Raw genomic sequence first — 21,115 nt, 5'->3', positions numbered from 1 at the left:
GCCTCAGACTTCAGTCCTCCTATCTATGCCTCCCACCTAGCTGGTATCACGGATGTTTCGCCACCATGCCCAGCTTATTCACTGAGATGAGGTCTGGCTAACTTTTTGCCTGGGCTGGCCTCAAGACACAGTCCTCTCAGTTTCTGCCTCCTGAGTAGCTGAGATTATAAACCAGTAGCTAGGATTATAGGCACAAACCACCATTCCCAGCTTTTGTTTGTTGCGCTGTTTTTTTGTTTTTGTTTTTTTTGTGGGTTTTTTTGGTGTCTGGAAACGTCTCACTGTAGCCCAGTCTGGCCTGGAATTCAATATGCCAGACCAGCTTCAAACTCAGATCCTCCTGTTAATAACGTATAGTGTGCTGAGATTACAGGCATGCACCACCATGCCCAGTTTTAGTTGTTTTTATAAACATGAAAGCAGTTCATGTTCATAGTAGAAGAAAACAGAAAATGCTAAAAGCACACTTACAGGTGGAGATCCAACAGAATGTCACCCCTAGAGACAAGTGTCAGTGTTTTTTGGATGTTCCACTTGTGTGTATATGCATGTACAAAACAAGATTTAGCACCATGCATAGTCTGTCTTGAAACCTGCTTTTCCTACATAGCACTATACCATGGGCATTTGCCCCTGTCTTGAAATATTCTTTCTGATGGCCGCATCTTATCCTGTCAGTTTAGTCACCCATGTAAATTGTGCCAACTGCTGAGTATTTGAACTCTGGTTAAAAACATATGATAATTCTTTGATTATATTCGTGATACTTCAGGTAATAAATCTAACCCTAAAATTGGTGAAAACCTTTTCTTTTTCAGAGATTTATTTTCCTTACTGGAAAGTTTTATATATGCATATACACACATAAGTACCTATATATAGCTGTAATACACACACAGACAGACGCTCATTAGTAAATGACTATAACGACACGAAGAAGGTAACCAACATAAAAATCACTGTTGATATTTTCATGCATTTCTCCCCAGGGACATATTTTTCTGTAATTGGGGTCAAACTATAAATGTATGTTGGCTTTCTTTTTGGTGGTGGTGTGTGTCTCCAATTTGGGATGTTATCAGTATCTTTCCATTACATGGCTTTGAATATTTGGACTTAAACATGGTAGATGTCAGAAACTTATCCTTCATTCTCTGCCCTACTGGTATTTCAACTGCTCATCGCTCCCAGTCCTTCATTTCCCTGGCTTGTGAATGATAGTAATAGGAGTAGTGGTCATACTTACATCACAGTTGGGACAGGTAAGTGAGATAAATCATATCAAGCACTCAGCACTCATGTCTCCTACCTATCAAACATGCCGTATGCGTGATGAATTGTTTTGTACAATTGTGTAATGGACACATGCTATTTCCCTTATGTGTTAGCAGAATTTATCAAATCATGCTGGGTTTGCACAATAAACTGCATCTTAGCGTGATTAGAATTATGCAGGAGGAAAAGACATGCAGAGTGGCAGAACAAGCCTTTCTTCCCTAAAATAAGCTGGTCCACAGCAGGTATTAGAGAACTTTAATCCATGCATTAGAGATTTCATTTTAAACTAGCTACCAAGTATGAAATGAAAATAAAGTCAGCTTACAGAAAGATGTTATGGAAAAAGAAGCCAGGTAGCTAGAAGCCAGGTCCCAAAGACCTGGGCCTCTACAAAGCATTCCTTTCTGCAATGGCTGCTTCCTGTGTGAATCCAGCCCGCTGATAGCAGAAATGAAGCACACTTTCTTAGGTCCCTTCAGAAGGCAAGGGCTGCTTTCCACAATTACACAAGGTCCTTTCATCGCAGGACCAGTGGTGAAGTGGGAGCCTCTCCACTGATATCTCCAGTGATATCTGTAATCCCGGTCACCCTTTCTAAAACATTTGCTCACCTTGCTGAATGAGGCTTCCCCTTCTTGGCAAGGGATGATTTGCCCTCCCTGACCTCCATGCCTGCATGAGCTCTCAGCGTTGTGTCTGGGCTTTCTGTCTTTGAAGATAATTAAACAGCAATCAGATTTTGTTGTTTTGGGGCAGTCCTCTTGCTTCCCGGAGAGTGATGGCATGTTAAGTAGAGAAGTACACACTTAAGCATTTGCTTTGAGACCGAATTTTGGCCTGTTTTGTGACAGGAACTACAAGTGAATCGGAGCTTCAAATGAAGTTTGAATGAGAGATAATGGATGGCTCTAACCCTAGACTGCTGTTTACTATTAATGTTGAATTGCTCATCATTAGGGGAGAACTCTGGCCTGGTCATCGGCCAGGCTCATTTTCTTTCTTGTTTAGGCCACACAGGGAGAGTGCTGTCATTTTAACTCAGAGGAGGGGCTTCTTTCCTTTCTTGAGCAATCACATCTCCAAAGACCTCAAATCAACCTAACCAAAGGTGTCTCTAATCAAAACTGGGTCAGTCGAGGAAATAAACACAATTACTCTAATTAAGAGCTCCTTGTGTTCCCTGCTTCTTCTATGGGGGCCCAAGAGAGTCCATGAGTGCTGTGAACACGTTAGTTTGGAATAGGGAGGATGGAACACACTGGAGATGGATTTTGGCCCAGAAACCCGTAACCCTTGCCTGGGTGATAGTTACTGGTGCAGTCCTGAGTTCACATCTGGTGACCATGGTGGGTTTTGATGATCCATTCAAAAGGCCCTTTCCATCACTCTGGGGAATTTTCCGAATTGGCTGATAAGAATACTAGCTAGCATGGAACGGATATGTCCTGTGCTTCAGGCCCTGCTCCTCAGTTTCCCCTAGTGAGGAGGCCTAGCCACCTAACATTTCCTCTAGTCCCAGACTAGAAGGTGCTAGAGACACAATTAGGAATCAGACCACCTGGCTCTTAGCCACAGGCGCCCCAAGTCCCATGTCTCTGGTTCTTTTTTGTTTATCTTCTCTGACCAACAAGCTTATAGAGCCAGTAAGGTCAGTACAGATCCAAACTACCCTCATCTTGTAACAACTGTTACGCTTTAGATATGAAGTGTTCCCCACCCCCCCAAGGCTCATGTGTTGAAGGCTTGGCCCACAGTTAGTGGTACTATTGAGACATGACTGGGTTGTGAAGGTGCTGACTTCGTCAATGAGTGAATGCATTGATGACTTCATAGGAATGGTCTGGTTGGAGGAAGTAAGTAGGTCACTAGGGCATGTCTTTGAAGGGTATATCTTGGCCCTGCCCCTTCTTGTCTCTCTTTTTTGTTTCCTGGCTACCATGAAGTGAGCAGCTTTCCTCTGTCATATCCTTCCACCACAATTTTGTGCTTTGGGCCCAAGGCAAAGCAGATACTACTTTCACATTGTGGAAGTAGTATCCTATCTTATAACTCAGTTTCTTGTGTGTAACAGGCAGAGATGAGACCAGACACCTGCAGAGATTCGTCCATTCCATCTGTTGTGCTCACTGGAGACAAGCCCATGCCTGCCCTCCTGTGCATGGTGTCGATTTGTGTTTTGTGACCTGCTTGCTTTCCAAGGGATTCGGATTTGAATACATTTTGAATACTAGCCCCTCCGTAGTATGCTGTCTTGTTTGTATCCCATCCAGAAATTCTCAGAGCTAAGTGAGGCTAAAATTATAGCGTTCTTTAAAAAGCTTCAGTTGTGGAGAAAGTAATTACTGAGCTTCAGTTCACACTGTAGATTTGTGATGTTTCTTTAGGATTTTTCTTTTTCAGTTTATTTTGTCTTTCTTTGGGCAAAGATTCTCTAGCTAAAGGGTTAAGATTATGAAAATTATGTTCTTACCTACGCAATAAATCATGGGATGTTAGGGGAGTGTTGAGATCAGCTAACACAAAGTCAAAAAAATTATTTCCTACATTTTTATAATACATTCTTCAAAATGTATTTCAGAATTCCTTGTTTACCATCTTTCACAAATATATAGATAGCCTGGAGAATACCCGTAATAACTGTGTGATACATTTGTGTTGGGATTTGTAGTTGCAAGCCATTTTTCAAGTTCATTCCTTTTGACTCTCCTAATAACCCTGTGAGACATCTGCCCTTCTATTATCTTGCCACAAGTTGTTGATATAAAAAACAGGTTTGCAACTGTGCAGAAAGTAGAGCAGAGCTAAGACTATACATTTGTCATTGAGCCGAGTTGTCATCATCATTATAATACTCAGCCGCACCGAAGGTCTGCTCAGAGCCCCAGTATTGTGCTAGATGTATTTTCTGTTGTTTGCTTTCTTCCCCTTAAGTAATATTTTTCATAAGATTGTGCTGTGAATTCATTGCTTCTTATTGAGTCTCTAATATTTTCTTCCTAAGGCTGTGTCTTGGAAGTGAATGCCCCAGACATCCAGCAGAAATCTCAGGACAGATTTATATTTTAACTGACAATTCTTCTTTACAGTATGCACACAAGTACAGAAATGTCACCAAATTAAACAACAAAAGATAAGCATTTTTAAAATTTTTTAAAATTTATTTTTAACTGATACATAAAACAAAAAATATACGTATTAATGGAGCATCATCACAAATTGTTTCAGTACATAAATTCATTGTATTTAAATCATATTAAAAATGTGTGTCTTCAAAATCTACCAACTCATTATGGTGAAATTTTGCAAAATCCTTTGTTCTGGCTTTTGAAATACACAGCACGTTATTGTTACCTGTAGTCACTGTACTGTGCATCAGCATACCATCTGACTATAGCTTAGTACCCATTCATCAACCCCTCTCCATCGCTCTCTCCTCCCCTACTCTTTCTAGCCTCTGGTAACCACCATGCTACTCTGATCTTAGGTGAAATCAAGTGTTTCCATCCTGCATGAGTGAAGTCATGTAGTGCCTATCTTTCTGGGTTTGGCTTACTTCATGCAACGTAAGTTCCATCCATATTGTTGCAAATGACAGGATTTCATTCATTTTCATGGCTGAATGGCATTCCTTATTTATATGTCCCACATTTTCTTATGCGTTCATCAGCTGGGCACTTCAGTTGATTCCGTGCTTGACTATTGTGACTTGTGCTGCAGTGAACATAGCAATGCAGATGTCTCTGACACAGTGATTCATTTTCTTTCAACATACACCCAGCAGTGGGATTCTGGATCATATGGTAGTTTGCTTAGTTTTGTGAGGAGCCTCCGTAGTGTTTTCCATAATGGCTATACAAATTTATATCCCCATCAACAGTGTGCAAGGGTTCCCTTTTCTCCACATCCATATTTTTGACTGGCAGAGTTCTCATAACTGTAAAAATCCTGTTATTAGTGCAAAATGAGGTATAAGATGACCCAAGAGGTAGCTGTGTTATCTATAGCTGCGTAACAAATGACCATCATTTTAGCAGACCGCATTGACTCACAATTGCTACCTCGCAGTTTGCACAGGTCAGAAGTGTGGGCCCTGCCCATGTCTCACAGGGCTGCAGGCAAGGTTCTATTCAACTAGACTGTGTTCTCATTTGCTCGGGGATTTTCTTCAAGTTGCAGCTGTTGGCAGATTCCAGCTCCTTCTGGCTGTGTGACTGCGGTTCCCTAAGCAGATGACATGATGGTATAATGTCAAGGCTGGCTGGAGAGACTCTCCCTCCCATCTGCTAAGATAGGGTATTATGTAATGCAATGTGATATTCATGGAGGGACAGCTGGTCAACCTTGCCTTATAATGTAACCCAGGGAGTGAAATCTTACCCCTTTGGCATAGTCTGTGGAGTAGAAGCAAGTCCCAGCCCCTACCCACGCTGAAGAGGAGGGGATTTACCAGTGCAGGACTGAGGGGGAGGTGTGTCCATGGTACCTTTCATTCAGTCTTCCCTTTCCATGGAAAACATCTCCCAACCTGTACGTACATTTGCTTTGCCCTTTTGTCTTTTTCTAAGCAAACAAACACTTAGTACTCATTCAACAATGAAAGTGCTGCTGCTCACAAAGGTGTAACATGGACTCCAAAGCTAGTTGCCAGACAGCCTGAACGTGTGACCTTGCTGGGGGATTACAGCCATTGGACGTCAGGAAGGCCCATTAGTTGATTGTTCTCTTTGGGTTGAGGTGCTCCTGAATCCAACTCAGGTGGTTTTGAAGAAAAACAGGTACAATCTTCTTGGGCCTCAGACACAGAGGCCCCTGCAGTTTGCCCTGTCTGCCCCTCTCCTCGGGTCTCCACCCATCTTCTAGGCACTGAAGTCTTAGTGGACTGATGCAGCAAGTTCTGAGATGAAATACAGGTTTGCTCTGCCTTCCAGGCTCTCCTGGCTTTGCACTCAGCCCTGATCTCTTTGTAGATTGACATCAAGGAGATATATGTAGCCACTCATCTCTGTACTCGTGATCATCTTTCTTGTCAGGGCCACACACACCCTGTAGGTAGAGTGACCTGGAGTGTATTGCATAAACCTACTTAAACTTTCCGAGTGAAAGATGTCGCGATTAATCATTTTTCCCGGCCCACACAGTCACTCTCCCCGGGGGTGTTGACATCGCGCTGATCTACTTAGTCATTTCCCCCTGTCTGGGAAAGGGCTTCATGTCTAATCTAACCACATCTGCCAATGCGAGCTGGCTAGCAAGTGTGTTGTGAAGTCGGGCGCCGGTTAGTCATGCCTATGATCCTAGCTGCTCAGGAGGCAGAGATCAGGAGGATCATGGTTCGAAGCCAGCCCTGGCAAATAGTTCTCAAGATCCTATCTCAAAAAACCCCCTCACAATAAAGGGCTGGTGGAGTGGCTGAAGGTGTAGGCCCTGAGTTCAAAACCCAGTGCCAGAAAAAACAAAAAGTGTGTTGTGAATTATACTGTACATGAGATTTTACTGAATAAAAAGTTGGTAGTATAGTTTCTGCCGGGTGTTGAGGGGGTGGGGGAGAGAGGGAGGGGGCGGAGTGGGTGGTAAGGGAGGGGGTGGGGGCAGGGGGGAGAAATGACCCAAGCATTGTATGCACATATGAATAATAAAAAAATAAAAATTAAAAAAAAAAGTTGGTAGTCTATATTCATTCTCCATTGCCCCCAAATTTGGCTTCTCTCACTTTTACTTGATCCTTGGGAGAAACCTGGTGGTACGTTTATCAGAGCCTTGTGTAATACAATGTGACAGCCATGAGAGGGACATCTGGTCACTCTGTTACGTAGTGCTGTACATTTTTATTTATCTCTGGCGGTACTGGGGTTTAGATAGCACCTTGTGCTTGCTAGCAGGTGCTTTACCACTTGAGCTACTCTCTCAGCCCTTTGTGGTTTAGGTATTTTTGGGGTATGGCCTCGTGCTTTTGCCCATGCTGGCCTGGACTGCTGTTATCTAGCGTGCAGCCTCCTGCATAGCTGGGGCCCTAGGTGTGCACTGTCATGCCCAGCTTTGTGATTGAAATGGATCTTGTTAACTCTTTACCTGGGCTGGCCTCAAATTACGATCCTCCTGATCTCTACCTCCCAAGTAGCTGGAATTATAGGCATGAGCCACTGCACATACCTTACACATATTATTAAACATGCTATTTATTGCTACTATTATTTTTATATATTTTATTGATAAATAATTGCTTTTTGTGTGTGGTGCTGGGGTGCATACATGGCTAGGCAAGCACTCCATCCCTGAGCTACAACAAAATTTTTACATAATTACAAAATGTAACATGCATCAGACATTAATTACTGTCATGTGTATAAGAGCATGAGTCTTATTTTCTTCAGTCATCTCTTTTTAGTTTTGATTTATCATACATTAATAACACAGGGGGTTTCATTGTGCTAATTCCATACATGCATACAGTACCTTGAGCAAATTGACCCCTCCCTTATGTTTTCATTTCCCTTTCCCTCTCATTGTCCCCCCAGACAGTCCCCATATTACTATTACCATTATCATCATTAGTATGGCTCCGTGTCCACAAGTGAGCGAGAACTTGCAATATTTGAGCTCTGAGGCTTGGCCTGTCTCGCTCAGCATGAGGACCTCTAGTTCCTCTGCATTCATCTTTTTGTGGTGGGCTTATTTCACTTATCTCATTTTGTATGACAAGATTTTCTCCTTTTTAAAGAGTAAATAATATTCCATTGCATGTATATACTTCATCTTCTTTACACATTTATTCACTGACAGACATTGATGCTTTTCTACCTCTTGGTTATTTGTGAATAATGCAGTAACTAGGGGTGTATAGATTTTTTTTAGTGTGTGTGGCCTCACTGAGGTTTGAACTCAGTAGGTAGGCAGGTGTTCTACCACTTGAGTCACTCCACCAGCTCGAGTATGGGTATATAAATACCTCTTTAAGAGTGTGTTTTCAGTTCTTTTGTCTATATTACACTGAGGTGGGATTGCTGGATCATATAGTAATTGTATTTTTAAATTTTGTGGAATGGCCATATTTTTTCCATAGTGTCTACACCATTTTTCATTTCTACCAAGGGTCACAGGCTTCCAATTCTCCACATCCTCACCAGCATTTATTATTTTCCATTCTTGTTTTTAAAAACAGTTGCCACCCTGAGATGTGTAAGGTGTTACCTCATCATGGTTTCGATTGCGTTCCTTGATGATTGCTCGTGCTGAACATCTTTCATGTACTTGCGGAACATCTATGTACCTCCTTTGGAAAAATGCCCATTCAAGTCTTTCACCAGTTGTTTTTCTTAAAAGTATTTAATTTTTATTTTTTAAAGGAGAAAGTGTATTTTAACATGCCATCTATTGACATTATTCATTTCTTTTTACATTTCTTTTTAATTTTTCTTTTTACTATAATATTATTGTACTGGGGGGACATTGTGACATTTATAAAAGTGCTTACAATACATCCTAGTTAAATTCACTCCCTCCATCTTTCTCCTTTATCCCCCCTCCCCTTTCTTAGAATAGTTTCAGCAGGTCTCATTGTTCCACTTTCATTCATAATTACATAATATTCTACCATATTCACCCTCCTACACCCTTTCCTTTTATCCTCCCCTCTCCCACTGGTGCCCACCCCCAGACAGGACCTGTTTTACCTTCCTGTACTTTGTTTTTAAAAAAAGACATTTTTGTTTGCTTAAGATTAGCTGTACAGGGAGTTTCATTATGACATTTCCACGTATATATGTTTTATATCCCGAACTGGCTCATCCCCTCCATTTTTCTCTTCTCTACCTTACCCCCCCACCTTATGGTGATTTCAAGGGGTTTAAAATTTCTGTATTCATTTTTGTATAGAAAGTACCTTAACCATCTTCACCTTCTTTACTTCCTTCTTTTACCCCCCTCCTCCCATTAGTGCCCTCCACTTAGCATGAGCTGTTTCTAATTCTTGTCCTTCATTGTTTAGGTTCATTGTTCAGTGGGAATGTTTGCCTTCCTATTATATCTGTACATGCATTGTACTTAAGTCAATGTAACCCCCCCCTCCACTGTACTTCCTCGCCCTATTTCCTCATCCTGTGTTGTTTAGCAGTTTTCAGTGTGTTTTCTTTTGTCTTGTTCTTACACAGATGTGATGTATTATTGTCTGCTGTCTTTCTTTCTGTCTTTTCTTCTTCCCTTGGTCTCCTCTACCAGTCCCACTTTTGGATACATGTTCTGTATATATTTCTGTGTATATATAATATTGCTTGTATTTGTATTAGGCCTATATTCCACATATGAGAGAAAATATGTGGCTTTTAGCTTTCTGAACCTGGCTAACTTCAGTTAAGATGTTCTCCAGTTCCATTCATTTACCTCAAAAAGAATGCAGAAGGAGAATTAACAGGCAATGTTTTCAAAACTCTCTTTCTGATTTTTTTTCCTACCAGAGGGTGGCTCCCGCTTCATAAAGACCTCATCGCCGCGAGGTGGGGCTAAGATGAGCATAACCAGTGACGAGGTGAACTTTCTGGTGTATCGGTATCTCCAGGAATCAGGTAACTAGCTTGGTGTTCTGTCAGTAGGACAAAACATATTCTTCACCATGCTCCAGGCAAATCAGTCAACCCCTGATTGAAAACCAGGCTATAGATCAAGAAGACCTAAGCACACTCTGGAAGAGTGTTACAGGGGAGAAGAAAAGGCTCTTGAGCAGCTCATTCTCAGGATGGAAAGGAGTGTGTCCTTTCTTCCCAGGACATTTCTGTTCACATGAAGTCAGATTGAAATCAACATCAAGAGAGGCTGGGAAGGGACTAGGGGCATGGCTCAAGTGATAGAGCAAGTTCAAACCCCAGTACCACCCCAAAAACAACAACAGCAACAATGGTGGGGGTGGAGAGGGAGAGTCTGTGATAAACATGGAAGGGGTCGGGGTCCCAATGTCTCTTTCAAGTACACATCTTCAGTGACTTAACATCCTCCCACTAGGCCCCATCTCCTAAAGATTCCACCAACTCCCAATAGCACCACAGGCTGGCAACCAAGCTGTTAGCATATGGGTCTTTGGGAGGCATTTCAGATCTAACTGTAGCATGCTCCCAACTTAGGATACAGTTAACGCCCATTAAACCATCCTATGTTGATGATATCATAAGTTGAAAGTTCATTTAATAAACTTAACCTATCAAACATCATAGTTTAGCCTGGCTCTTCTTAATGTTCTAATATGTTTACTTATTTCACAATGGGATTACATTCTCATAAACTCACAAAAAGCATACCGTACATCAAAAATGCATTTAGTACCCGTACCCTAATGAGCATCGTAGCTCGGCAACACAGCCTACTGTAAAGTATCAGTTGTTTACGTGCATGGTCTCGGGACTGCCAGGTATCACCAGAAAAGATTGATCATTCCATGTATTGTGGCCTGGAAAAAGATCTAAATTTAGAGTTCAAAGGATAGTTGCTTCTGACTGTGTATCACTTTTGCACTATCATAGAAGAATTTAAGTTGAACCATTATAGGTCAGGGTTGGATTAGTTTGAGGTGGAGCTAGTTTTTGAGCACCTGGGCCAGGGCCTTTTCAAAGTCAGCCTGAAAGGGGAAGATGGGCAGGCACTGGAGCCAGACAGAATGATGCTAAGTAACAAACAAGTTATTTGCCACATCTGTGGCTTGGTATCTGAGATAAAGAGTTATACCAGGCAAAAGTTAACCATGTAGGTTGGACACAGAGCACATTATTAATAGTCAGGTGTGCTGATAACAACCTGTAATCCCAGCACTCAGGAGGTGAAGGTAGGAAGAAACATCACGAGTTTGAGGCCAGCCTCAAGGGCTGGGGATGTAGCTCAGTGGTAGAGTGCTTTCCCAGCACTGAAAACCAAACAAACAAAAGCTCTCCCCATCCAAGCCTGGAACTGTTTATTTGGAATCCCAGCTAACATTGTTCATGGAAAATGCACATTCTCCATAGATAACTTGATCATTCGGATTGGCCGTTGCTAGACATGGCATAAGAAGTTGGTATAGAAATGGAAGTCAAGGAAGTAATGACCACTGCTCTGATACCTCAGCTTGCAAGCTACATACCATGCTCACCTGGAGGACAGGGTCTCTCACAGGACTCAGGCTCCCTGGGAGGTTTGCAAATGAGAGTTCTGCATCCTGAGCCTCTCTCCCCTGTAACTCAGCGTGGAACTGGAGATTCTTTCCACTTGGAAATCTCTCCTCGCCACATGAGGGTAAAGCCATACAGCAGAGTTGGAAAGTGTAAACACCTGGCAAGCTGAAATGGTCCTCCCTTTGTTGGTGAGCTTCCTGTGTGTGAAAGAAAAAATTCTCTGAGCTGTGCTGGTGACTGGTTTGGTTTCCAGGGCCTTGGGGAACAAAGAGATTCGCTGGTCTCTTTGAATAAACAGAACTCTTCATCCCTCCCCCTATTTAGTGTTTGTTTACATTTGCCTCAAGTGTGTTGACAAAGCTTCTGTAACCAGGCATCTGAGAGGCAGTTGGGGTATAGAATAGAAAGGATAGAATCTAACATAGATCAGTTTTATTTAATGTCTATTGAACACAACTAATTTATCAGCATGATTATAAACAACATTCCTGTAAGTGGAGTTGGTGCTTAAGAAGAGACTATTATGCTTTGTTCCACTCATTGGATGTATTTTGTATATTTTTTGAATACTCTATTGCTTCCAAAATGGAAAAGAAAAAGGAAATGGCTAATCTCTCGTTGCTTATTCTGGGGTTGTTTTCTATGTTTATCTCAAATATTGACATTTTAGTTAAAGCAATATTTATTTTTTTCTCTGTCTTACTAGCATAAAGCCAATATATATTGGTTGCTTCCCCCACCAACTCCAAAGAGCACCTTCTCCCAGTGCTTCAGAGGAGAGACCTTTTCCTAATGTTGCTTGTCTCTCGAACACCTGTTCTCTCTGCTTCTCTCCAGCACCACAAAACTATCTAGCACTTAGTTCTTTCTTCCAGCATATGATCCATTACTAAGCTCCTGGTCTGCCTTCTCTAGTAGAAGTCACCACTGAGTTCCATGTCACCAAACCCTGTGATCCTCCTTAGTCATCATGCCTCCTAACCTGTGTGTAGCAAAAAGTGGGAATGGGGGTGGGGGAGGAAAACTGGTTCCCTCATCAGTCTGCTCAGAATATCCTACCTCAGCTTCACAGGTGTGTAAGGTCAAGGTTGCCGAAACTACTGAGCCCTACTTCCCTGTTCTGAACCCAGCAGACCGGACACTGTTCCTGTCTACTTGTCCTTCTCCACCAACCATCTCCTCTTCCCATTCTGCAAATATACATGGTGTCATTTGGGATAACTTAGGGGACACTAAGAGAGCACTCAGTGAGAGAGGAACACTTTCCACCTTAGGCAACTGGAAGGCAGGATATTGAAGATGACACTTTCAGGTCACCTTTCTTGAAACTCAGCAGAGAACCTTGAAAATGGATGTGTTTTGTTCCTCTGGCCCCAAGAAGCAGAAGTCAGACCATCTTACAGTCTTTCTTTGTATTTTACCCAACTATAAAACAGTCCTGTGTCACTTAACGATGGGGATGCAACCTGAGAACTGCATCGCTGTTTGACTTTGTCATAGTATGAATATTGCAGCATGTGCTTACACAAATCAAGATGGTATAAGTTAGCCACTCAACGCGGCCTTGCAGTGCAATCACGATATAGTAAACATGAGAGATATACAAGGCTGCTGCTGGCGTAACCTGGCTATTGTGTCACAGCCAACTTGTTTTTCCATAAGTAGAAGTATACCCTAAAGTGATGATTAAAAGTACAGTGTAGGACTGGGGATGTAGCTCAGAGGCAAAGCACTCACCTGGTGTACGCAACACCCTGTGTTCGATCCACAGCAGCATTTCCATTAGTAGCTATTCTGTATTACGCATCACCTGGCAAGGCAGCAGTTTGTCTTCTTCGGCGTGATGGTGCATGTGTGAGTAATGCATTGTCCTCTGATGTTGCCGTGGCCGTATCACTAGACATTAGGAATTTCTCAGCTCCGTTATCATCTTATGGAGCAGCAGAGTATTCAGATTACCAACTGAAGCATTAGGCGGCACATGGCTGCATTTCCCAGCCTTTATGGAGGTTTGGATTTTCACCGTCATCCTCATTAGTTGTCCAAAGGGCCTTGCCCCTAGAAAGTACTCAGTGCGTGTTAATGATGTGCGACTTCTCACACCAGAGATTTGTGGCAGTCTGAGAGGAAACTGGCTAAGAAGCAAAATTTTTAAATTAAGCAGTAGGTAACTTTTGAATCACTGACTGTCACACTGGAAGAACTTAGTTTGTGTTTGCATGAGTGAGGGCCTTCTGGCTTTGATAGACAGGAAGAGTCTGTTTGCCTCTGTTTTCCAGGGATCCATACCATTGTCCCTTTTGCTGCTGTGCAGTTTATGTGAAGTGCATGATGATGGTGTGTCTTTCCCATAATCTCACATTACCATCCCAGGAAGAAAGAAAGAAAGGAAGGGAAGGAAAGAAAAAGCAAGGGGGGGGGGGTACCCTGATGAACATGACTGCCAGCATGGGCTTTTTCAAGCAACTCCTCCAAATCCTGCATGAATCACAAGTTGTTTTCTCTGGCTTGTTTCTGAATATAGTGAAGGAGGCTGAAGTCCCATTCCAACTTAGTATGAAAAGAGGGGAAATTCAGCAAGTGGATGAATCCCTGTGACCAACTTAGGTATTTCCTCTGGGGCTTCATCCCAAAATGCAAATTCTGAAGCACGTTCTTCCAGCATCAATTAAATAATTCATACAAACTTGAAAGATGATAAAACAGTGGGACGGAACCACAAACTAACTGAGTCTAGCTGGGAAGGAGCTTCCTGCAAGCTAACCAGGCAGTCTAGATTCAGGGAAAGGCAAGTGTACCTCCCCCCCCCCAAAAAAAAGTATGAAAAGATTGCTTAAAGTAGGAAAAAAAAAGGTCTCATGGGGAAAGTATGAAGAATAGCGGGGAGCTATTGTGAACAGAGAGCCAACCAGTGGGCACATAGTACGTGCCCTTCTGTTGTGCCTGCTGGCCCAGCTGACGTGAGCATCAGTGGAGCATGACCATCACCAAAGAGCTTGCCATGACTGAGCGGAGAGCTGAATGAATGGGTTTGGTGATTTCCCATGAAAAAGCCATCGTGTCCATGTTATGTCCTGAACCAGCACCACCTATGTGATTGATAAATGCAAAGAAGATATGTTATGGAGCTGGGATGATCCACAGTTCATTCTGCAAAGGACAATCTGGGAATTTAGGGCCAGATTTTCCCCAGTAGCATACTGAAGACGTGACTCTTTTCTCATTGGTCTCCAGTTCACAACTGTGGAGAAGACAAACACAGCTTTTCCTTGGTAAATGTAGCTGCTTTCCTTCCTTTCTCTGCCCTCATCTGTTCCATCTTTTTCAGAAGGGAGAATTTACATGCAGTAAAACGCATCTTTTTAAGTACAGATCTGCAAGTTTGGCCAAATGTGTACAGTCACGTTAACTAACCATCAGCACAGTCAAGACAGAGGAGTTCTCCTATGTTCCTTTGTAATCAATCTTTCTCCCCCATCAGCCCCCAGCCACCACCATTCTGTTTGCCGAGACTTTTGCTTTTGCAAAAATGTCACAGAAATGAATTCATACAGCACATGGCTGCTACAGCATGATTTCTTTCACTCCCCACAACACATTTGAGGTTCATTCACACAGCTGCATGCATCAGCCCTGTGTTCTTTATTGCTGAGTAGTATTCCATCTTAAAGACTAAGCTGGCACTTAGTTTAAGCATCTCCTGTGGAGGAACATTTGAGTGGTTTCTCTGTGTTGATGATTCCAGCCTGAAGTGACTAGAAACATTTGCAATCAGGGTTTTTGTGTGGATGGAGAGAAATGTCTAGGAGTAGGGCTGCTGGGTTGGGTGGTAGGTGTGGGCTTCATGTTAGCAGAAGCCACTGTGTGCTTTTCCATTTCAGGCAGCAGCACATAGAAGTGACTATGTGACGGTCATGCACAGGAGCCATCTTGAAAAGTAGGTAAAAGGACATTGGCCCACACACCCAAACCACGGCAAATGCAATAAAGTGTATCACCACCCGAGTTTCATCACTAACCACAGCACAGCACCAGGAGTGGGCAGGCAGTAACAAAAGGCCCTTGATGAGGAAGTTGGTGATGGTACCAATGAAAATGAAACACAATTGAAAAATCAAATTTCATGGATGTTTTGCAGGGTGCAGGGATATTACCAAGTTATATGTTTCCAGTGGCTACAAACTTGCCATTACGATCAGTGGAAAAATTCATTTCCTTTATGTGGTGAATTGCCACAGGGTGAATGTCTTTCTTCATTGTGAAGACTTAAAGACCCTCGAGTATGATTGAAAAGTCCTTCTGCACTGGAACTTTTCTGATTTGTCATGATTCATAGCTTAGAGGCTGATACGGCCTCCCTTGCCATCACCATGTACAGGTTATTCAGAAATGGGGTGTCAGCAAATGTCTTAAGAGCTGATAGCCGAACACGCATGACTAGCTAGGGAGAATTGGGCCTTGGACTTTGGAATTTCTGTTGTTTAGAAGCCACCCATTTTATGGTATTTTGTGATAGTTGCCCAAGTGGATTAAGACAGTAGTGAAATTTTATGTATGTATATCCAGACTTTCAAGTTTCTAAATGTGGATGGTATTTCTAGGAGCTTCTATGCCATGGAAAACATGAATTGAGAAAAATTTAATACACTTGCTCTGTGGTGCTTCCCTTTAATGATGATGATCCTTGAGTCAGTTAGCATAAAAGGAAGTATGAGAGAGAGATTTGGGTGGCATTTGCCCTCCACAGTCAGCCCACGTGCAGGGCCAGAGGGTTGTTCTGTACTCTGAGCACATGGAGAGTTATTGCTTTGCAGTACAGTTACCTAGCACTTTAGAAATCGTGCTTGTCTGTGAGGTCAGTACATGGGAAAAGAGCCCGTTACAACAGGGAGAGGCGTGGGAGACCTAATGCAAGTCCCTTGTGAGAATGTGGGTGGAACTGAGGGTGGCTATTTTATTTTCCAAGGGGCCACGCTCACTAGCCAGCTGTTTCACAGAAATATTAATTGTAAGGTGAAGAGAAGCCATCTGAAAAAGACCTGAGATTTGGGGCTTAGGGATAGGTTGTGTCTCAGGGTCTGTAAAGTAGAGAGCCCTTCGTGCCCAGCCAGTCTGGGTTTAGAAAGGGCTCCTTGGAGTTTAACTTGTCCTTGGAAGAAAGGCTTACTGTTTTTCTAGTCACATCCAGTGACTGCTGAAAAGGCAGCTGTTGATTATGTTAGAAATTACCACTACTCTTCCATTAAGATTTTTGCCTGACTAGAGAGCTGACAGCTTGTACTGAGATCCTTTCCGTGCCCAGCTCATTCCACATTTGTGAGCTGTTGTAGGAAGGGGCTAGAGAGAGAATGAAATGGAAAAGACATGCCCCCTCCTTCAGAGATCAGCTTTCCACTTCACAGGGGGAAGTAAAATGTCCTTTAAGAAAGTCTCAGTAGAAGCCACCCAGCTGTCCCGTCCATGGAGTAATGTGCTCTCTCCATAAGATGGGTTATTAGCAGTAAAAGGATGGAATTTCTGACATATGCTACAGTGTGGATGAGTCTTGGAGACATTGTGCTAAGAGAAATGAGCCAGCCACAGAGAGTACTATTCTCCTCTAAGATGGACATAGAGGAGTCTGATTTGTGCATAGAGGCACAGAATGGTGGTTGCCAGGGGCTGGGGAGAGGAGAAATGTGGTTTTGACAGTTTTGCAAAAAGAGTGATGCGCTAGAGATGGGTGGTGGTGATGTTTGCACAACACTGTGAGTGTGATTCATGCCACTGAACTGTGCACTTGAAAGTGAATAAATTGGTAAATTATGTAATGATATATTTTACCACAATTTTGAGAAAAAAAAATCATACTGTAGTCAGGCATTTCATGTGTAGGTTGTTTCAGAATTTGGAATGAAAGAAAGGGGGGCATCTGAATGGTACAGTACTGTTAGTAAATTTTAAGGGCTTTTTCGTGGAATTGTTCAGTGTTCCCACAAGTCCTTACACAGTGTCATTTGTGAGCTAGATGGGTGTCTAACAAAATGTGCATATGTGTTAGTCAGTTTTCCTTTGCTGTGACAAATAACTGAGATAAATTAACTTCAAGGAAGAAAGGTTCGTTTTGGGGTCTTGATTTGTGAAGTTTAGTTCATGGTCAGGATCCCAGTAGTCCCTTTGAGGACATGCCCCCAATGACCTCCCACTAGGCCTCACCTCTTAAAGGTTGCACTACCTCCCATTAATGCCACGAGCTGGTGAGCAGGACATCAAGACATAGCCTTTGGGACCAGGAACTAGAGAAAAGGTTAGATCAAAAAGAATTAACCTAGAAGGTAACACACACGCACAAGAAATTAATGTGAGTCAACTCCCTGTATAGCTATCCTTATCTCAACCAGCAAAAACCCTTGTTCCTTCCTATCATTGCTTATACTCTCTCTTCAACAAAATTAGAGATAAGGGCAAAATAGTTTCTGCTGGGTATTGAGGGGGTGGGGGGGAGAGGGAGGGGGTGGAGTGGGGGGGAGAGGGAGGGGGCGGAGTGGGTGGTAAGGGAGGGGGTGGGGGCAGAGGGGAGAAATGACCCAAGCCTTGTATGCACATATGAATAATAAAACAATAAAAAAATTCTATTAAAAAAAAAAGACATGGCCTTTGGGGGACATTTAAGATCAGTTATGGTTTGGATATAAAGTGTCCCTCAAAAGGGCCATGTTTTAAAGGCTGGTCCTTAGTTGGTGGCACTACTGAGATGAATCATAAAGGTGCTAACTTTATCCCTGCATTAATCCATTGATGAGTTCATAGTTGCATGGGCTGTTACTAGATGGGGCCTGATGGGAGGAAGGTCACTGGGGGTATGCCTTTGAAGAGTATATCTTGTCCCTGAACCCTTCATCTCTCTCTGTGTTTGCTTCTTGGCTCCTATGAGGTGAGTAGCCTCCTCTGCCACATGTTGTTGCCACCATGATACTTTACCTCACCATAGACCCAAAGCAATGGAACCAAGCAACCATGGACTGAACTTTGAGCAAAACTAAATATTTCCTCTGTTAAGTTATGTCAGTTATTTTGTCACACGTAATCCAACAAACCATGACAGGGTACTTAAAAACTAAAGAGAAAATAGCATTTTTGTTTGGTGGTGGTGTACTATGAACATTGCTGAGGTTCTGCAGTGGATTGTTAATTCAACAAGCTGTAATGCAGCTACACCATGGAGTACCACCTTTTGCCTCACTAAACAGCGGGTGTAACAGTCCCTGAGACCTGTAAGTCCTTCCAGTGAATCACACAGGTAGACTTGGGGCACCCTGACATCCTACTGCAGTGTGTAGCACACCACCATGATGCATTGCTTACACCCAAGGGGCCACATTAAGACCTGACATCTTTCAATTTCCGTGAAGTGCAAGGTGTTTTCGTCCCTCCTAACACGGGCCTTTATTCAGGTCCTAGCCACTGTCTTCACTCGCTCCTAAAGACCTTTTTTGAAGACAGGGGCACACATTAGCAATGTAAAAGAGCCACTGCAGTCAAAAATATTTTGAGACTCAGCGGAACAATAAGCCCTGAACTTTTGTTGAAATTAAGAGAGCTGAGAGCTGAACCATTAAAATGACTTCCTGACTCCATGGAAACGTGCCTTGCATAAGAAGGCAGTTTCAGGCCCAGGGAAACACAGTGTAGCCTACAGAGTGATTTGTCAGCGGGCAGAATTACAGTGGGCAAAGCTGCTGAATCATTTCTGTCCATGCAATTATTCACAAATATTAACCTTTTCCTGGTTATCTCACCTACTCACCGGGAGCCCAGAAAAGAAAAAAATTCAGATTGAAAGTCTGCTACTTGCAGTTATTTATCTGCCAGAGAATGCTTTAGGCACTTTCCCCTTCCTCGAGGGGGAAAATACCCCAGAAAAGCTTAATAAAAACTGGCACTGCGTTTTGCTTGTTGTGAAAGCCTATTTGAGTTCTGCACCTGGAGGTATAAAAATGCAGCCTTGTGGAGAAGATAAGATGAAGGGTGAAGGAAGGAGAGTCCCATTAATGCTCAACTATAACAGAAACAAGGGGAAGGAAAACAAAACAAAACCTCACAACTAAAGAATTTAAATCAATAGGTCTTACCTGGTGATGGTTTTACAATTGGGACATTTGCAATGACCAAAGACATTTTTGGTTGTCATAATGGAGGGGTGGAAGCAAATTATTGCATCCAGTGTTCAGGGATACTGCTGAACATCCTAAATGCTCTGGACAGTTCCCCCAAGACAAAGAATGATCAAGCCCCAAATGTCAGTAGTGTCAGGGTTGAGAAACCTTGATCTTAATGAATGGGACACAAATATTTACTTAATAAATTATGCTGTGGCTATTCCCAGTACCCCCGGGGGTTAAGATCCTTAAGCCTGCCCCCATCTTCTAGGCTGAGCATATGTATGGAACAGGCCAAAAGGGAATGACACTGAAAAGCATTTTAACACTCGTGGGGAATGAGATAGGGGAGAAACCATGCACAGACTCTCCCACCATCGGAAAAATGCAGCCCTCTCACTGGCCATGGCCTCTAATCCAATGCAGAGGTTTCTCATGTTCTCACCAAAGAGGATCCTGCCCACTGGGCCTGGCATACAAGGCCCAGCAAGTCTGCTGAATTCCCAAGAATGCATATGTTCAAGCTATATGAACACTGAGGGTCACCCCAGATCATTTTTCATCATTCTGTTTCCAAAAGCCCCAGAATGTTTGTGGGATTGCCCATTTTCTAAGTTAGTATGACTGGTACTTAAATTCATTACACAAAAGAACACCCTATCAAAGCCTAGACCCTTGATACAGCTAATGACCTACAGCATTTAACTAAAATGTCCCAGCTGCTTTTGTATTATCGATCACCTTTCTCACATACACAAAGCTCTACAGACAGTGGAACTGTAAAATTATGTCTTCAGTTTAGTGGTTTTTAAATTTAATCATTTTGAAATTATTGTGGTCTCAACAGGAAGTTGCAGAAATAACAAAGGCCTGGATACCTTTCACCCTACCTCATCCAATGGTGGCATTTCACAAGGCTGTAGTGCTGTGTCAAAACCATGAAGTCACCATCTGGACAGGACTGATCACTAAATAGCAAACCTCATTTGGTTTCCATCATCTTTTATAGGCATTCCTTTGTGTGTGCACATATACAAGCGTATCCTATGTGCCAGTGTGTGTAGCCACATGCAGTGACAATATAGAAGACATCGTCAGCTCAAAAGAACTCTCATGCAACACCCTTTGTAGTCAGTTACATGCAACCCTACTCCTAACCCCTGGCAGCCACCGCTCTAGTTTCTATCCCTACATGGAATCATACAGTATGTGATCTTGAATATCAACTTACTGTACTTGGCACAGTTCTCTGGACATTTATCCACCTACTGCATGTACCAGCAGTTCATCCTGCTGGTTGCTGAGTGGTGCTCAGGAGTCCCTTCCCAGGGCAGTTATTCAGAGGTACTTTCTCCCAGCAACGATGCATGATAGGGTGACTAAGCAAAGATGCTCTCCTGAGCTTCACCATCCAGGCTTTTTATTGGGAGTCAGGTCCAAAGGCATATGGCACCTGCCAAGTGGGTGAGAAGGAAAACTAAGAAAATGTGTGACTATCCAAAATGCCTCAGTCCTGGTCCATGTTTAAATCTAGGTTGTGGTTGTGTATGTCATTTGCACATCTGTGTG

The 21,115-nt window shown here is 42.8% G+C and overlaps 1 protein-coding gene across 5 annotated transcripts in view; it reads left to right on the top strand.

Moving 5' to 3' along the window:
- Positions 1-21,115, top strand: part of Tbl1x (transducin beta like 1 X-linked) — a 208,947-nt gene that overhangs the window by 144,070 nt on the left and 43,762 nt on the right. For all 5 annotated transcript variants that reach the window (XM_074063383.1, XM_074063380.1, XM_074063381.1 and 2 more), the window contains one exon: positions 9,729-9,836. In XM_074063383.1, the coding sequence (XP_073919484.1) occupies positions 9,779-9,836 (58 nt within the window). In that variant the 5' untranslated portion in view covers positions 9,729-9,778. The remainder of the gene's footprint in view (positions 1-9,728; positions 9,837-21,115) is intronic.

This window comes from Castor canadensis, chromosome X (genome assembly GCF_047511655.1).
Source record: "Castor canadensis chromosome X, mCasCan1.hap1v2, whole genome shotgun sequence".
Classification (NCBI taxonomy): Eukaryota; Metazoa; Chordata; class Mammalia; order Rodentia; family Castoridae; genus Castor; species Castor canadensis.
Note: the sequence above shows the minus strand (reverse complement) of the source record. Positions and strands in the feature narration are given on the sequence as shown.